This window comes from Onychostoma macrolepis, chromosome 20 (assembly GCF_012432095.1).
Source record: "Onychostoma macrolepis isolate SWU-2019 chromosome 20, ASM1243209v1, whole genome shotgun sequence".
Lineage (NCBI taxonomy): Eukaryota > Metazoa > Chordata > Actinopteri > Cypriniformes > Cyprinidae > Onychostoma > Onychostoma macrolepis.
Genome location: NC_081174.1, coordinates 20223219 through 20239777, shown reverse-complemented (window position 1 = coordinate 20239777; position 16559 = coordinate 20223219). Strand labels below are relative to the sequence as shown.

The following is a 16559-nucleotide window of genomic DNA, read 5'->3' as shown; positions in this document are numbered from 1 at the left end:
CATTCAAACAGAAACCCGCACCGACAGCTGCTATAAAATAAATTGAATAATAGCTAATCAACATAAGCTCGTGATTGGCTCATCTTGACCGACGCAGAGAAAAGTAACATGAACCATGTGCTACTTTAACCCAATCTAGGTGATATTTTACACTCAAATAATGACACTGTGAAACTTTAATAGCATTTGAAATGAAACACACATTGAAAAGTTTAAATATCAAGAATATTCTTAATTTGGGCCGCTAAGCCCCGCCTCATTTCAGACCTCGTTTCAAATGACACTAGCCATTCCACTATCGTTTTGCCACGTGTTTGCCTCACACTTCCTCTCAATATTGCCATGTATAAAAATAAAGCTCAACTGGCGAAACCATGTGTTTTGCTTATTAATAATTTATTGAGCGACCGTGCCAACCACTATAAAGTACTTTTACTTTATGAGCCTTTACCAGCCCCCCAAACAAAATGCCGGTGAGTAATTTATAGGACATGTCCACAGGTCCATCTCTCCTGAGTTTATTTTGCAACGCCATATAGGGCGCAAACACTCACTGGTTTTGATACATATAACAGCTTTACACACAACTTTACCTGATTTTAGTTTTAAAAAGGCAGCATTTCTAGATACCATAACTTAACGTTAACTTAACTTAAAATAGGTTATATGATATGCAAAATATGGTTATTTAGTTTAAAGCCATTCTGTTGTTTCAATTCATTCATTTATTTTTATAAAAACTATATGACATAATTTTGGTATCTGGCCTTTGTTGGCCCATATTGAGTGACAGGCAAGAAAAAAGAAAATGTGAGAACAGGTGAACGCCTCTGAACTTATTGAAGAGATTAATCCAAAATAATTCCTTGTATTGTGTCAGTTTTACAATAATTTGTATTCAAGCGCTCACGAATCAGTGCACTGAAACTATTAAAATAATCATTTTTGTTAAGTATTTTACTATGCATTGGCATTTAACCAGCAAGCAACGACTGCTGTAAAATCCCATATAAGTAATAATTAATATTTGTCAAAACTAGTGTTAGTACAGAAGAAACAAAACAATAAGCTATGAATTGTTTATAGAATTATAACATGGCAGATATTGGATCATGAACTCTTGCTATGCTGTCACCCAGTGGACAATGAAAAATGTGAATTTTCTGTTGATGTGAAACCAAGTGTTAAACCTTAAATAAAAACGGCTAATATTTATATGCACCTAATAACATAACATAACACAACTAAATTATATATATATATATATATATATATATATATATATATATATATATATATAAAATATTATATGGGTCAATGACGTGATGCCTAAATTTTGTCTGAGTGCATTTTTTCAGTTTAAAAATTGGTTTAAATGCATAAAAAAGATGCCATATACTGTATATGAAGGGACTCTCCCATGTATAAACTCACTTTAACTTTTCCAAAAATATTAGTTGTGTAATTTTTCTGTTATTCAAAGTGTCAAAATATCATGTGGTGTGGCTGTCCAGCCATAACTTTTTTTTTTTTCTTTGAAATTACCCTAAATTTATTCAAATTAATTTTCTGCACTATTTGGCATGATTTCCAAAGTGTTTTGTAATCCAGTATAAAATTGCAAAGCATTTGTATTTATATTTCCATCATAAAATACAAACAAACTTTGTCCGATGATTTCCATTTTATGAAATTCAGTTGAGTAATAAGTTATTTCTGCAATTATTTTCATTTTAAATTTCATAGCGACCTTTTGTGGGAAGCTAGCTTGTATTGTTTAGGTGACCAAATTTTGACAGAATTTGAAAATATCACGTGGTGTGACCAAATATCATGTGGTGCGACCACTGCAGATTGATTTCCATTATAGATATACATCCCAGATTGGCAGTTTTTGTGCTTTTATATTCAGTTGATGGTTTATATACATATAATTATTTATTTTAGTATAATTTGGAATATATTTTTATGCAATTTGGGTCATTTCAGACGGTTTATGTTTAATCTTCGTACAATATGAGAAAAAGTGCAAAAATAAGTTTTAATCTGTTCTTCCAGATTATACTGCCAAGCAAAGTAAAATAAACACTCACCATAGGCAGCATGTTAATTCTGACTCTGCAGTCATTTATGTTTACAGATGTGACGTAATGACGCAGCAGCATGTTCGAATTTCCCGCGAAAACCTACCCATACCACTAAAATTAGAAAACATTATTATAAACTAACTGTTGTGAATTTTTGTTTCATAGGCCTAGATAATCTGTAGTCAAATCCAGTTGTATCATAGTTTCTACTTTACAACTGCTCAACTAACTGGAAATCAGTATCAGTATTTTTAAGCCTGAAAAATGTTGCCATTAGATGACATTGGCACAGCCTAAAGCAGGCATCCTCAAATCTGGCCCACTCCTGCAGTTTAGCTCTAACCCTAATCAAACACACCTGAGCATGCTAATCAGAGTCTTCAAGATCATTAGAAAATCACAGGTAGGTGAGTTTGATAAGGGTCGGAGCTAAACTCTGCAGCAGATTTCCTCCAGGGAAAGATTTGAGGAACCCTGGCCTAAACTTTTTGCCTGCAATTAAACATGTCCAAGTCTAGAAACACCAGAAGTGTCGTTCTGTCAGCAGATGGCGCTGTATACTTTCAAATCCAATTCACTCTCATACTGCATTTACTAATCCAATCTGTCTGAATAGACTGCTGCTCAGTCAATGAATAGAGAGTATAGATAATATCCAGCCTGTCATGTTGCTTCACTTGAGATTCATACCAAAATATGTATTACTAGTGTTAAATATGCTAAATGTGAAGCATTTGTTTAACTGTGTTGTAATATCTGTATGCATATTTCATGTCTCTTACCATAAAGTATTTTCACAGAAAGAAGTTTGTCCCTTGCTGCCTGCACCATGAAGCCTTTTCTGAGGACCAAGCTATTTATTCATTTTTATCTTCAATGTTGTCATATATTTGTCAATAAAAGAAGAATGTACTTTTAGGCCATACAAATTTCGACCCACTTAAAAAAGTGATTTTTCACACCCATTTTTCCAATATTCCAAAATCCTCATTAGTAATTTTGAACTACCTATCTAAAAACCTGCTTAAACCAGCTTAAGATGGTTTGCTGGTTTAAATTGGTTTAAAATGGTCTCCCATCCCGACCAAGCTTGCCAGCCTGGCCAAGCGGTCTTGAAAGTACACATTCCTTTTACATTGTTTTATGTTCATTAATATGTTCATGTTTTAAGAGTATGCAAGTTTTCAGACACTTAAGAAGTTCAATTGCAAATTAATACGAGCTCTTTAATTTCACCTTGCGATCCTAGCCACCAGAAATCGCGTTCGTCTGATGTAACCATAGCAACAGAAGCCTGCTCGAGCGTTTTGCGTTCGGATTGGTATGGGGTGTACATAAACATAATTACTGTCATTATTTATTACTTTTAAAACTTATTACAGATTTTTAGATAACCTACATATAACAAGTTGATCACAAAAATAGTGAGTTGTTTAAAAATAGTTGACATTTGGTTATTATGTCAGTGTTGTCAGTCAGTCCACATCGTATGTTCTCTTTGATATTTACATTCACATCACTACTTATTTGACGACTTGTACTGACAAGCCAAGTCTGGTGGATCCCGCCCACTAAAATGTTAGAGAGAGAGACAGAGAGAGAGAGAGAGAGACCTCCTTTGGCTGGGCTGCACACTGATGACTGAAGTATATCATCAGTGCAGCAGCTGTCTTAGAAGGAGGTAAAGCGATGTCTCATTGACTCAGGTGCGTAATGATCGAATTCCTGTGCAGATGTTTCCATTGTTGCTTGTATTCTTGGTAATTGCAGGTACAGACAGATGTGCGGCAATGTCAGTCAATGAGAGCACAGGAGGCATTGCATTGTAATTATGGCTCATTTATCACTGAGTGCAATCGATTAAGCCATTGATGCTTATAAATGCTGAAAGGAAACGATAGAAGAAGCGTAGAAACGATTGTGAATGTATGGCATAAGACATTTGGCTTTGCTGTTACGCATCATATGGCACAATAGTTGTTTTTAGGATTCTGTTTTCTCTCTTTCCCTGAATTTAGATTAAGATTTTAGTGAGATCAGCGCAATTTATTTCTGTCTGAAAACAAGTAGGCTATATCTTGTATATAGTCGCATTGGGTTTTGAGGGGACACACTGTATCTGTGGTTCTGTGTGCAAACACATTGCATCCAGTAGTTGAGCTTTGACTACAAAGGCACGTCTTATAGTTTCATTGACTGTCCGTCATTCGGCTGTCTGCGCTGTCCGCGGTGCTGAAATCGCTCCTGCAAGGACGTGAAAACGACGACCTCGCCAACAAAACTTGGGAACGATGCTCATTCTGACATTACATGTTTCTTCGACCAGTGAGTCTTTTGTTCGATAATTATTTAGCACAGAATGAAAAATGACGTAAGTTTGTCTTCATAGTTCACACAAAGCTTCTGGAGTGTCACCTAACAGACCGGCGCATATTACGTAGGCTATTTTGATTTGAACTTGATGTTTTACCGCTATGCGTCTCAAACTTTAATATAATATTCCTACATTTGTCTGCTACTAAAATTAGTTTGTGAATATAGCTTATTCTTAATCTATGTAAATGAATGCCAAAAGGGTTATAAAGGGTGCTGTTGTTACAAACTGCCCCACTAGGTGAGCTCTAACAACAGCTGAAAACATTTAAAATGTGTGCACGTATTGTGGTGTGGTAATCAAATGTAGACTACTTGTTCAGATAATTGTTATGCCACCCCACCCCATATTATCAGGCCTATAACTTAAATATTTAAATTCAAAACTGCAAATGCATCAAACATTTGCTAAAAGCGTAACAGTTACGGAACTTTGTGACCTATGCACTGTCACATTTTGTGCAATCTTTTGGGGAGAAATAAATGGGAAAGTTTTACAACCCCTGGAAATAGTATTTCTAGTTTTACACTGATAAAAAGCGTGTGTGGATTTTATGTATCAGATGAAACGAAAACTGCTGATATACCACTTACACTTAAATTCTAAACCAAGCATAACCCATTTTATTTGTTCGTTACATCTCTTATATTTTACTGAGTCTTACAACTTACAAATCTCAGGATTTAGGTTGGTGGTCAGAGTGATTTCACCTATGTAGCTAATTTTTAATTGGGTAAACTGTTATAACTAACCCTGTGTTACATCACTCCCCTACTTCATCGGTGTTAAACGATACACTGTTTCTCCATAGGTTGCACTGACCTTTAATAGATGCATGCTTTTAAAACGCTTTTTATAACAGATGCACTTGTCTTCTCTAACTAACTCTGTGTTATGTTTTCTCAGCAGGTGTCAGGGCGCATTCATGTGGTCTCGCGTACGCATCATGGTCCCTTAATTGAATCTGGGACTGCAGAGAAACGAGTACCGCTGGCACGAGCAGTTCGCAAGCTATGCCCCTCACATAATGTGGAACATGGCACGCTTTAAGATGCCCTGGGTCTCGTGCGGACACTTTCCACTTTTCCTGTGTCTGTTTCTACCGACACTCTTATCTCATGCGCTTGGGAACATATACAAGCGTTCGGCGGTCCCGCGCGCGGCGGCCCGGTCTGTCGCCCGCATGGATGGCGACGTGATCATCGGTGCGCTGTTCTCCGTGCACCACCAGCCGTCCGCCGAGCGTGTGGCCGACAGAAAATGCGGAGACGTGCGGGAGCAGTACGGCATCCAGCGAGTGGAAGCGATGTTCTATACGCTGGACCGCATTAACGCCGACCAGAACCTGCTGCCCAATATCACCCTGGGCTGCGAGATCCGGGATTCATGCTGGCACTCTTCCGTGGCGCTAGAGCAGAGCATCGAGTTCATCCGAGACTCCCTCATCTCTATTCGGGACGACAAAGACGGATCTAAGTGGTGCATCGACGGGACCCCTTCCAACCAGCCTCCTCCTAGCAAGAAGCCTATCGCTGGAGTAATAGGTCCGGGCTCCAGCTCGGTTGCCATCCAGGTGCAGAATCTCCTCCAGCTGTTTAACATCCCCCAGATCGCTTATTCGGCGACCAGCAAAGACCTGAGCGACAAAACTCTCTTCAAATACTTCCTCCGTGTCGTGCCCTCTGACACGCTGCAGGCGCGCGCCATGCTCGATATTGTCAAACACTATAACTGGACTTACGTGTCTGCGGTTCACACTGAGGGTAAGTCACTGGCAGGAACCTGCCCTTCTCACTGTTCCTTTTGTTAAAAGTCTGATACCTTTAAACAGCTTTTCTAAACAACGTAAATGCCTGTCATGTGAATACAGGTTTCACGGAGTATTGTAACACTCATTGACTCAAACGTCTAAATAGCCTAATATTCGCACATTTGTTTGCTCAAAATGGTTGTATAGTTTAGAAATCTACAAATGATCCCTAAACTGTGTAAATTAGTAAATTAATGTGAGCAGGTGTCTTAGTAAGGAAGGGAAGGGGAGTGTTTTAGCACTTTTGTGTTTGTTGTAACACTTAAAAATGTCTGTAACTCAAAGTAGTTCAGAAATATATGTTATCCCCAAATTTTGTAAAGTAATGCCAAGAACAAAGAGTTCCTGGATGAATTGTAAATGGGAAAAAAACATGAGCATTTTAAATTTTGTTCATTAAAGTGATAGTCCTCCCAAAAAAAAATAAAATAAATAAATTTGCCATTAATTACTCCCCCTCATGTTGTTCCAAACATGTATGACTTCGTTTCTTTTGTAGAATTAAAAACAGTTAGAATAACCAAACAGTTCTGGTTCCCATTGACTTTCTGTTGTATCAACAACAGTACAATGGAAGTCAACAGGCTGTTTTTTGCCAACATTTTTCAAAATGATCCTCTTTTGTGTTCCACAAGTCATACAAGTTTGGAACGACATAAGGGTGAGTAAATCATGACAGAATTTAAATCTACTTTAAAACACTTCAAAATGTTCTCCTCCAATTTTATTTGAAACATTTTAATTCTAAACAGCAAAATAAATGTAACAAAAATAGAAAATGCAACATAACAGTCAATGTGGGTGTTGTGTATATATATATAGCCCATACAGTGTACTGTTATGTGCAATATTTGTGGGTCCAGCAGAATAACATTGTTACAGCCCTAATATACAATATATACAGTATATACAGGGTATAGACAGAATATACAGAATCTTACAACTTCTGCTGTCACTTTAGGAGGGTGCTGGTATGACAGTGGATTTCACCATTGTAGCTCTTTTCTAATTGATTAGACTCCATGTTACAACACTCTAGTTTCCCTTATTTTGACTATAGGTTGACAGAATTAGATTAGGTTGTGCACAGTCTGACTTTAAATATAAAAGCGTGAACGTATAACACACAGGATTTAAGTGTTAACGTTTTTAATTAAGTAAAAACAATTGGAAATTCTGTATTTGAAGATAATGAGTGCACCACTCTTTAAATGTACCTTAATGGTAATGCACTCCCATTGGAATTGTAGTGCAAGTGGACCAAAGACCTTTTATTATTTGCATATGGAAGCATGCTTTAATGACTCAGTCAGTTTCTCCATACATAACGAGGGTAATAATTTATTCTCCCCTTCTCGCCCACCACACACACACACACACACACACACACACACACACACACACACACACACTTTTTGTTGTTGTTGTTGCTCCCTCCAGCACTGTTGTGTGTATCACTTTCAATTCAGTTGGTGATTTGTTTATAAAATGTCCAGAGGTGGAAAGCTTGTCTGTTAAACCACACATTGAGATGATTTATGTCCTCATGGGCCACATCACTTTTTTTTTCTTTTTTTGTGTTTTAATTCTGTTCCACTAGCTGATGGAATTGAAAGTAAATAAGGGCAAACATGCTTGGTTTATAAACTATTTAGGTTACTGTCAGCATACTTCAGTGAATAAAACACAATGTAACTGCTGCTAAGTTACAATTTTATTAGTGATGTCCTCCTTGTTTTCATATGTCACATCTACCTACTTCTAACAAGAATTTGTTAAAAATCAGAATATCCTAAAGTAAAGGGGCACCTTTAGACAGATTTAAATAAGCAATATAATGCTAATTCGAAGTTCACTGCTCTGTTGGTTTGGTGATAAATAATTAGTAAGATGACTTTTCCCTCTCAGGAGTGACTGCAATGGTTTATCAGGCATGAACTGTGGACTCATAAACACAACATCAGCAACTGTCTTGGACGTTGCTGCCTGTTGCTCATAGTAACAGCAGAGATCTTTGATTACATTTAATTACCCAGCCAAATATACATTCATCTGTCTGGTTTAGAGACATTTTAATGGCCATATTTAAACAGGCACCAGTTTGAATACATTGAGTTTTATTGATGTAAATCCTGCTGAAAAGTCAAAAATAAAAGCTCTCTTCTGCTTTTAACTGATTAAAGGTGGTCATCCAGCGTGGTCTTCAGCTGGTTTGGCTGATCTCCCATTCTTAGCAGCTAAAAAAAGTACCAAAAATCCCTCTAAAACCAGCCAAGTCAGCACACTAATTAGTTATCACCAAAACAACAGAGCAGTGAACTTTGAGTATTAGATTAAAATGTTTTATTTAACACTCTGCTTGTGGTACTTCTCATTTGTAGGACATTCGTATATTTTAATAATTTTTGTTTCAAAGTAGGTTCGCATACTCTAACAAAGACATGAAATGAATGAAAAAATTGAGTGTTCGGTATAATATTTTGATTTTTGAAGTTCAGTATCTTAACTCACAAGTCTGTTTTGTTTTGTTTGTTTGTTTTCTCCACATAATTTATATGTGATACCTTTTTTACCTTTTTCAACCTTTTTTATTTTATTTTATGTTTAAGTTCATCGATATTCATTAATCATCAACTTTTATGTAGTATTTTATGTCAGCTTTATTTTAATTACCAAAAACATTTTTAATAGTTTAGTTTCAGTTTAGCTAGTTAACAATAACAACACTGGTAATGAAACCTAAACCTGCAAATACAGTTGTTCCAAACAACCTAAAGAACGAGAGAAACAGAGTAAAAAGGAATTGTTAGAGAGCCACAGAACTGTGAATGTGCTCAAATTGTTACCCGCACACCCACATTACAGAGACTGACCTCCAGACAGTCATCAGTGACCACACACCACTCATCTTTCCTGATTAGACAGTAGCACTGTTCTTTTCCTGAGCACAGTCAACAGCAGTGACCTCTGCTGCCTGCACAATAAGATGTAAATTTCGCCTGGCAGTCCAGACGTAGGATGGAACGGAAGATGTTTTAAGTGTACCGTTGTGAGCCTGCAGCTTTTGTACGGACCCGTTTCTGATTCATACAATATTTTGAAAAGGACACAGTGTGTTCAAGTGACCTATTATGGTAATTTGCAGTAATTCTCTAGAGCACCACAAAGTATTATCGGTGTCCTACTTGTCTAGTTACAGTACAATGCCTGTGGAATATAATTAAAGGATAATGTTCAGTCAGCCGGTCCTTACCGCAAAATAAACCCCAACGGTGTGATCAGGTCTTGAATCACTCTGAAGGGATTTATTGCTTTGGCTATTTTCATAATAAATAAACATGTGGTTGTGAAATATGAGAAGAAGAGGGATATGAGCTACTTAAAGGGATAGTTCACCCAAAAATGAAAATTCTGTCACCCTAATGTTGATGTTTTTGAAGAATGTTTCAACTGCTTTTGTCTATGCAATTGAAATCAATAATGGTACAAAACAGCATTTGACTTTCATTTTGTCCTGAAATTATAATGGTTTGGAATCATATATAATGATTATTTGGAATCAAATAAACAAGCTGTAGAAAATCTGTTGCTGTTTATCTGTTATTAAACAAAAATATTTCCATTCAAAATCATGTATTCCAAAAAGGCATTTATATGAGATTTATATATTTGTTTTTTATTTTGTGTTTTCATTCTAACTGTATGACGCCATTTGTGTCCAAAATGGTGGTGACCATTTCTCCATTTCATGTTTTTCAGTTGCCTGTCTGCCTGTCATTTTGTGTCCTCCATAGTCAACTATCATCCATTTCTTATGCTGGGCTCTGACTGGTCTGACAGGTGTTGGATCAGTGGCGGTAATCCATCCTCCATTCTTCCATTCTGTGTCTTTGATTAAAGCTGCTCTAGTTTTAGCTTATCCTTTATTAACCATCCTACATTTTGTGTCTGAACACAGGTAACTATGGAGAGAGTGGCATGGAGGCCTTTAAGGAGTTGGCTGCAGAGGAGGGTCTATGTATTGCCCATTCTGATAAGATATACAGTAATGCTGTAGAAAAGCACTTTGACCGTCTGCTTAAGAAACTGCGGGAGCGTCTGCCCAAAGCCCGCGTGGTCGTCTGCTTTTGTGAAGGAATGACTGTCCGTGGCCTGCTGATGGCCATGCGGCGCCGTGGGGTTTCTGGAGAGTTCCAGCTAATTGGAAGGTAAGGCTGAAAACCGTTCCGTTTCAGGGCAGGAGAAACCACATCACTCACTATGCTTAGAAATAATTTGATCAAGTTCGATCATGTCAGAGGAATAAATTGCAAGCTCTGGAAGAGACACAGAGGGCAAAGAAGTCAAAATGACACCCACACTGTCTTGCTCATGGTTATGTCACAACTGAATCATCTTTGATGCTTTTGCATATTGTGTGCAAAATGAGCAAATGTGATTCTAATACCGTGAATATTTATTTGTACATTTTACATGTTGCTTTAACTGCCTATGTATGTGTTTCATATTATGGCCAATGAAGAGCAGACATTGGAATGCTTGGAAATAAAAGTGTTGCCACCGAATACACAAGTTTCCAGGGAAACCAGATGAGATTAAATATGGACATTGTGAACAGAGGCGCTTTTCACACTTTTCACCACTAATGAATAATTTGTGATTCAGTAGCTGGCTCACAAATCCCTGGAAACTGCCTCCTGCCTTTGTCTTATGTGGTGTGAGTGTTTGAGTTTATGTTTGGGTGCGTGTGCCAGAGAGGGTGGTCACTTGTTTTTAGATAGGGATGGAAAAATGCTGTGGGCTGGGTATTAAATATTCAATCTCGCAGCCTCTCAGGAAATGTTTCTGATGCCAAATAACCAGTAGGCAAGCAAAAGATGATCCTTGGTCCCCCAATAGTGAATGCATCATGCAATTACCGTGACTTGGAAATTAAGAATGTGCCATATGTTATTTGAGTGTTTTCGTATCAAGATAATATAGAGTAGATAGAGGGGGAGCAGAATCAAAAATGGGGCCTTATCAGTATTGTTATTAACTAAAACTTTTATATATATATATATATATATATATATATATATATATATATATAAATAGATGAAAACTTAAATAAAAAAATAAATAAAATAGAAATGTTGCCATGGCGAAATAGTTGAAGTACTGAAATTACTAAAAAAATTAAAATAAATGTGAGCTAAATAGAAATATATACAAAAATAATAAAAATGGCAAAAGCACATAACAAAATTACTAAAATTAATATGAAATCTGAAAATATAAAAATAAAAGCTAATTCAAAAACTGAATAAATACAAAAATAGCACGCCATACCCCTATAAAATAATTTATTTCTTTGCTCTTATTGCGAGTCTCTCGAGAATACTAATTAGTCATTCTAATTAGTCAGTCGTGGCATGTGGTCAATTTGGTCAATTGGTCAAGCAGTTCGATGTTTCCCTAATATTCGCCAAATTCGATTGCTGAATAATTAAGGTGAATAATGTTCAGTCAGCTAGTCATTATCGCAAAAGAAACCCCTTTATGATGATACAAGACCCCTCAGATATCTCTAAGCGGATAGACAAATGGGTAACCAGTGTTTTAAGATATCCTCATACAATCAAACGCACACTTTCTGCATAGTTCTGGGTTTGATTTACAAAGGCTATTATTCGATCAGTCAAACTGTCTGATAGCGAAATCAGAGCAACGCTGGATAATATTCTCAGATGGAATCCTTGCAGACTTGAAGATGTGGAAATGAATTGTAGCAGCTATCTTGTTTAATCTATATCAAGGCAGCATCTATAGCCCACCCACGTACGATCACAGGCAGGCCATCATATTCAGCTAACAGACTTTCTAGGTCAAAACATTGTGTCTGGAGTCTGGATTTTGGTATTTGCATGACCCTGTCTCATTCACTTTTCAGCTGGGTAATAGAAACGAACATGTGTGTTTTATCAGTACATGTTTGAGAGGAAAGGAGAGAGTAGGAGAGACAGACAGCAAAACCGCTTTTGGGAACTAATGGAGATTTATTCATTAAAACACATCTTGCATTATTATGATAATCTGAGTCCAAGCCTTCAAGTCAAGACAGTTGTTGATGTGTATCTGAGATGGAGAAAGAGAGAGAGAGTGTTTGGAGAGCTCTTCTGTGAAAAAGAGGATGAGGTCCAGGTGTTCTTCTCCTCTGCTTTGTTTATTCACAGCAGCAGAAAAAACATTGACTTTGTAATTTCTAATCAACATCTTCAGTCTCATGGGCAGCTTCTCTTGAAAGCTTATTGCATTGGATTCCCCAGAAGTTGTTAGGCTACACTGGGCACTGTGTTTGCTTCTGCCTCTTAATGATCATGGTTCTTTCCCGCTATATTTTTTACTCCTTATTTAGAGTTTCATGCAGCATGTGCCCCAAAGATATTTTCATAGGCACATAGTACTGCTCTCAGGACAGAAAAACAACATCAGCTTCTCAGTATTTCAGCTGTGTCTCAAGGACTGTCAGGAATCCAAATTAAATGTTTAAACGGCAGCACTCTCCTCCCCTAGTGCCTTCTGTGTTCCCAGTCCCAATAATCCTTTTGCGCTTTCCTCCAAAAACTCCTTCTCGCCTCTCATTACACATTCAGTTAAAAGAACAGAAAAAATATATATTTTCAGTAAAGAGAATTTGAGTGTTTCTTCATCTGTAAAACTCACACCACGGTGATAGACTAATGTGGGTAGTGTTCTAAGTGGTTGTTTTTTTTTGCTATACAGTTGCAAGGTTGTTTAGGTGGTTTCTTACATATTTGGTGGATATACAGTATATGCTCACAATTATTTATATATGCTTTCACTTGGTTGGTAATATATTAATTAGTACAGTATATACACATTTTTGCGTTATTACTGTACATTCTTTATGTTTCCCCTGCAAGTTGAGTGTCCCTGAGAAGCCCTCTCTCTTTAATTAGCATCACGCTGCCTCTCAGCTCTGCTCATCCTGTGAGAATATTGCAGATTTTTTTCTCTATAATCAGCTGTCATCTTGTCATTGTTATTGAGATGTCTCTTCATGGATGGAAATTAGTAGTCTTATTAAAGTGTCCCATTCACCAGGGGCTTATACCATGGTATGCTATATTTTAGTTTAGTTTGTACCAAGCCCAGATTTTAAGCGGTGTGAAAGTGGTTCAGTTTTTAGCAGTATTCATCACTTGGGCAGGTTATGTTCTGGACCAATCAGCTGTGAGCAAAGTGGCACACCTCTGGTGCAATAAAGTCTCTCCCCCTTTTTCTCTTGCTCCAAATTAAAGTTCACATGTTAAAGTTTTTTTAAAGACAATATTGTTTTCACTTTTAGTGATTTTCTTTAAAAAATTAATTATTTTACATAATATTTATGTAATTATTATAACCTTAGCCTGTTACATATAAAAATTGTACAGTCTATTACATACAATCCATTAATTATTAAGTGTTCAGTTATTATCCAGTCTTCAGTGTCCCATGATCCTTCTTTTTTTATGATCTTAAATCTTAAAATGACATCCTTCTTACCATGGTATTGTAAAATAAGCAACTGATAATTGAAAATTAGGTAATTATTTGAAGAAATATAAGATTTAAATACTATTTAGTATTTAAATACTATTTTGAGGCGTAATTATATGTCAAAACAAAATTGCATTTCCTGTAATTTATTATTTGTTTACAATTCTCACTAAATAATTTTAAAATACACTAATCAAACTGGAAAAGGATTTCTGTTTCATATTATGACCCTGCAAACATTGCTAATGATAAACTGACTTAAAGTGCTTGACCTGATTTTATCTGATTTAAACAATAAATATTTAAAAAAAAAAGCATTGCGTCCTTGAGCTCGGTCCTGGCTTCACTTCTGCTTCTTGTGTAACCCTTTATGGTTTCATGTTCTAAACTTGCCTTATGGCTTTAGCACAATTCTTTCCAGCGTTGGTATTTAAGTGGGTCATTTACTCAAAGGTGCGCTTGAACTCTCCAAATAGCTTTTCTTCTGAGGTTATTTTCTTCTCAAGTAATGTGGAGAATTGGATTCAGCATTCTTCAGTGCATTCAGTACAGCATGATTGCCTGTGACCTCCTTGTAGAAGTTATCATCTGCGGATATTGCGGTTTTGTAAGCGAACCGCTCTTGTAAAGCCCCGCTGAGGCTAATTCTCAGGAAACATCTCTTTCTCATTAGCCCTCCATTTTGAACGTATTAAAAGATTTATTAGTCATGAGGGCGAGCGGAGAGTGAGAAAGACTGACTTTAACAGGTTTTCGAAATTTCTGCATATGGGAAGTTCCCATATTTGGCTGTAAAATCAGTTCATTAGAGTAAAACTTTGGATGGAACTGTAGGAAGGGAGAGGGAAAAAATAGACTGTTTCAATGAGATTTTGGCACAAAAACAACTCTAGAAAGCAAGGTAGCTGTTTTGAATCAGCATTAACATTATAGACTCTACAGATATAAACCTATTTGTGTTGACCTGCCAGTCTTTTGCAGTGCTTCACAGGCGCTCTGAGGTCACTTTCAAGCCTTTAAGGTTCAAACAGCTACAGCGAAACTACATTAGAGCGAGGAAAGCCTGCAGGCATCCCAGCAGCCCTGTCATTGGAACTGTATTACACCACGTCCCATAGGACTTCAAGCACATCTGTTTGTGCTCAGACTGCTGTTGTAATGTTTAAGAGGTTGATTCTACACTGTTTACTTCATGTCACTACTCAAGTTTTCAAGTTTTGTCCCGTCTGAATTCAAAGAATATTAAAAAAGAGGCTGACATTGAAAGATTTTGGGTATGAATTGAGTGATTTGGGGTGTTCAGGAAGGGAAAAAAGGACATGCAGAGAGGACATGACAAAGGCTCATCATGTGTGTGTGTGAATGTGAGATGGAGAGAGAGAGTAATAGAGGCAGATGAAAGCTGGTGTGGGGCGAGCGAGAGCAGGCGTGATGGGGGCTCGCAGCAGCAATACTGCTTGTGAAACACAGAGCCAGGCTGCTGATAACTGGAGCGCCATGAATTAGTAAAGGCTTCTGGATGAGTTCTAATGGCCCTCAGCCTAAGCCTGCACTGTCTTACTCAGTCCTCTAGAGAGAGGATCGAGCAACAGTCAACCAAAGCACACATGCACAATATACTGGATTTGAATGAGTAATGAGAGAACGGAGGATAGGAAAAGAAAAGACAGGAGGACTAAAAAAAAAAAAGCACAGAATCTAGTCACCATTGCTCAACATTGTCTGCATCCATATGTCGTTTATCATCTAGTGAGGTTAGTTAATTACATCTTTAGATCTTTAATGTGTCCTGCACGCAACAACAAATACACAGCACACGCAATGATGTTTGATTCGAACAAATGACTCTTATGAACCAGTTCTTTTTAATGAGTCAGTTGAAAAGATTCACAAAACAGCCTTGAGTTAGCCATTAGAATCAGATTCACAAGTGACTCCCTCACTGAACTGAGTCAGTTTTCAGTCAAAATGAAATAGAAACTGTTACTGTGATGCATCTGATAACTACATTAGTTGACTTCTTGTTTATGTTATGTATGACGGTGTGTAATATATCTTTATATTATAAATCTACACCGCCGTTCAAAAGTTTGTGGTTAGTAAGATTTTTTGAAAAATCTCTTATTCTCACCAAAGCTGCATTTATTTTATTTAAAATACAGTAAAAACTGTAATATTATAAATTAAAAACAATTTTTAAAATGTAATTTATTCATGTGATAACTACAGTTTTCAGCACCCATTAGTCTAGTTTTCAGTGTCACATGATCCTTCAGAAATCATTCTGTGCTGTACTGGTGCTCATGACACATTCCTGGTTATTATAAATGTTAAAATTGCTCTGCTTAATAGTTTTGTGGAGACTTTTTTTTTCAGGACTCTTTGATGAATAGAACGTTCAAAAGAACATCATAACATTATAAATGTCACTTTTCTGTCACTTATTGCAATGTATTCTAAAAACGACAAATAATTTATTTTTCTTAAAGGAAAATGAAGGGCAAAAAGAGAGGGAAGGAGAGGAGAGAAGGGAGAAGAAAAGAAAACAAGAGTAGGAATGGTAAAAAAAAACAAGCATAATAGCAAGTGTGCACTGAGAGGATGCAAGAAGCGAGAAAATCGAAAATGATGTGGGGAAGGTGAGCATGTTGAGATTAATCTAAGCAGAGAATTAGGGATGGATTGAGCCGTGATGAAATCAAACAGCTCCTGTCCTCCTACAGTATGTGCCATCGCTGCTCTAGTT

The 16559-nt window shown here is 36.9% G+C and overlaps 1 protein-coding gene across 6 annotated transcripts in view; it reads left to right on the top strand.

Annotated features, from left to right (window-relative positions):
• The first annotated feature begins 337 nt into the window (after positions 1-337).
• Positions 338-16559, top strand: part of grm1a (glutamate receptor, metabotropic 1a) — a 34389-nt gene continuing 18167 nt past the window's right edge. For 2 of the 6 annotated variants that reach the window (XM_058756302.1, XM_058756307.1), the window contains exons 1-3: positions 341-473; positions 5368-6224; positions 10230-10479. In XM_058756302.1, the coding sequence (XP_058612285.1) occupies positions 5489-6224; positions 10230-10479 (986 nt within the window). In that variant the 5' untranslated portion in view covers positions 341-473; positions 5368-5488. Of the gene's footprint in view, positions 474-3708; positions 3794-3815; positions 4413-5367; positions 6225-10229; positions 10480-16559 lie in introns of those variants that run through there. The other 4 variants (XM_058756304.1, XM_058756303.1, XM_058756306.1 and 1 more) reach the window with 4 other exon arrangements.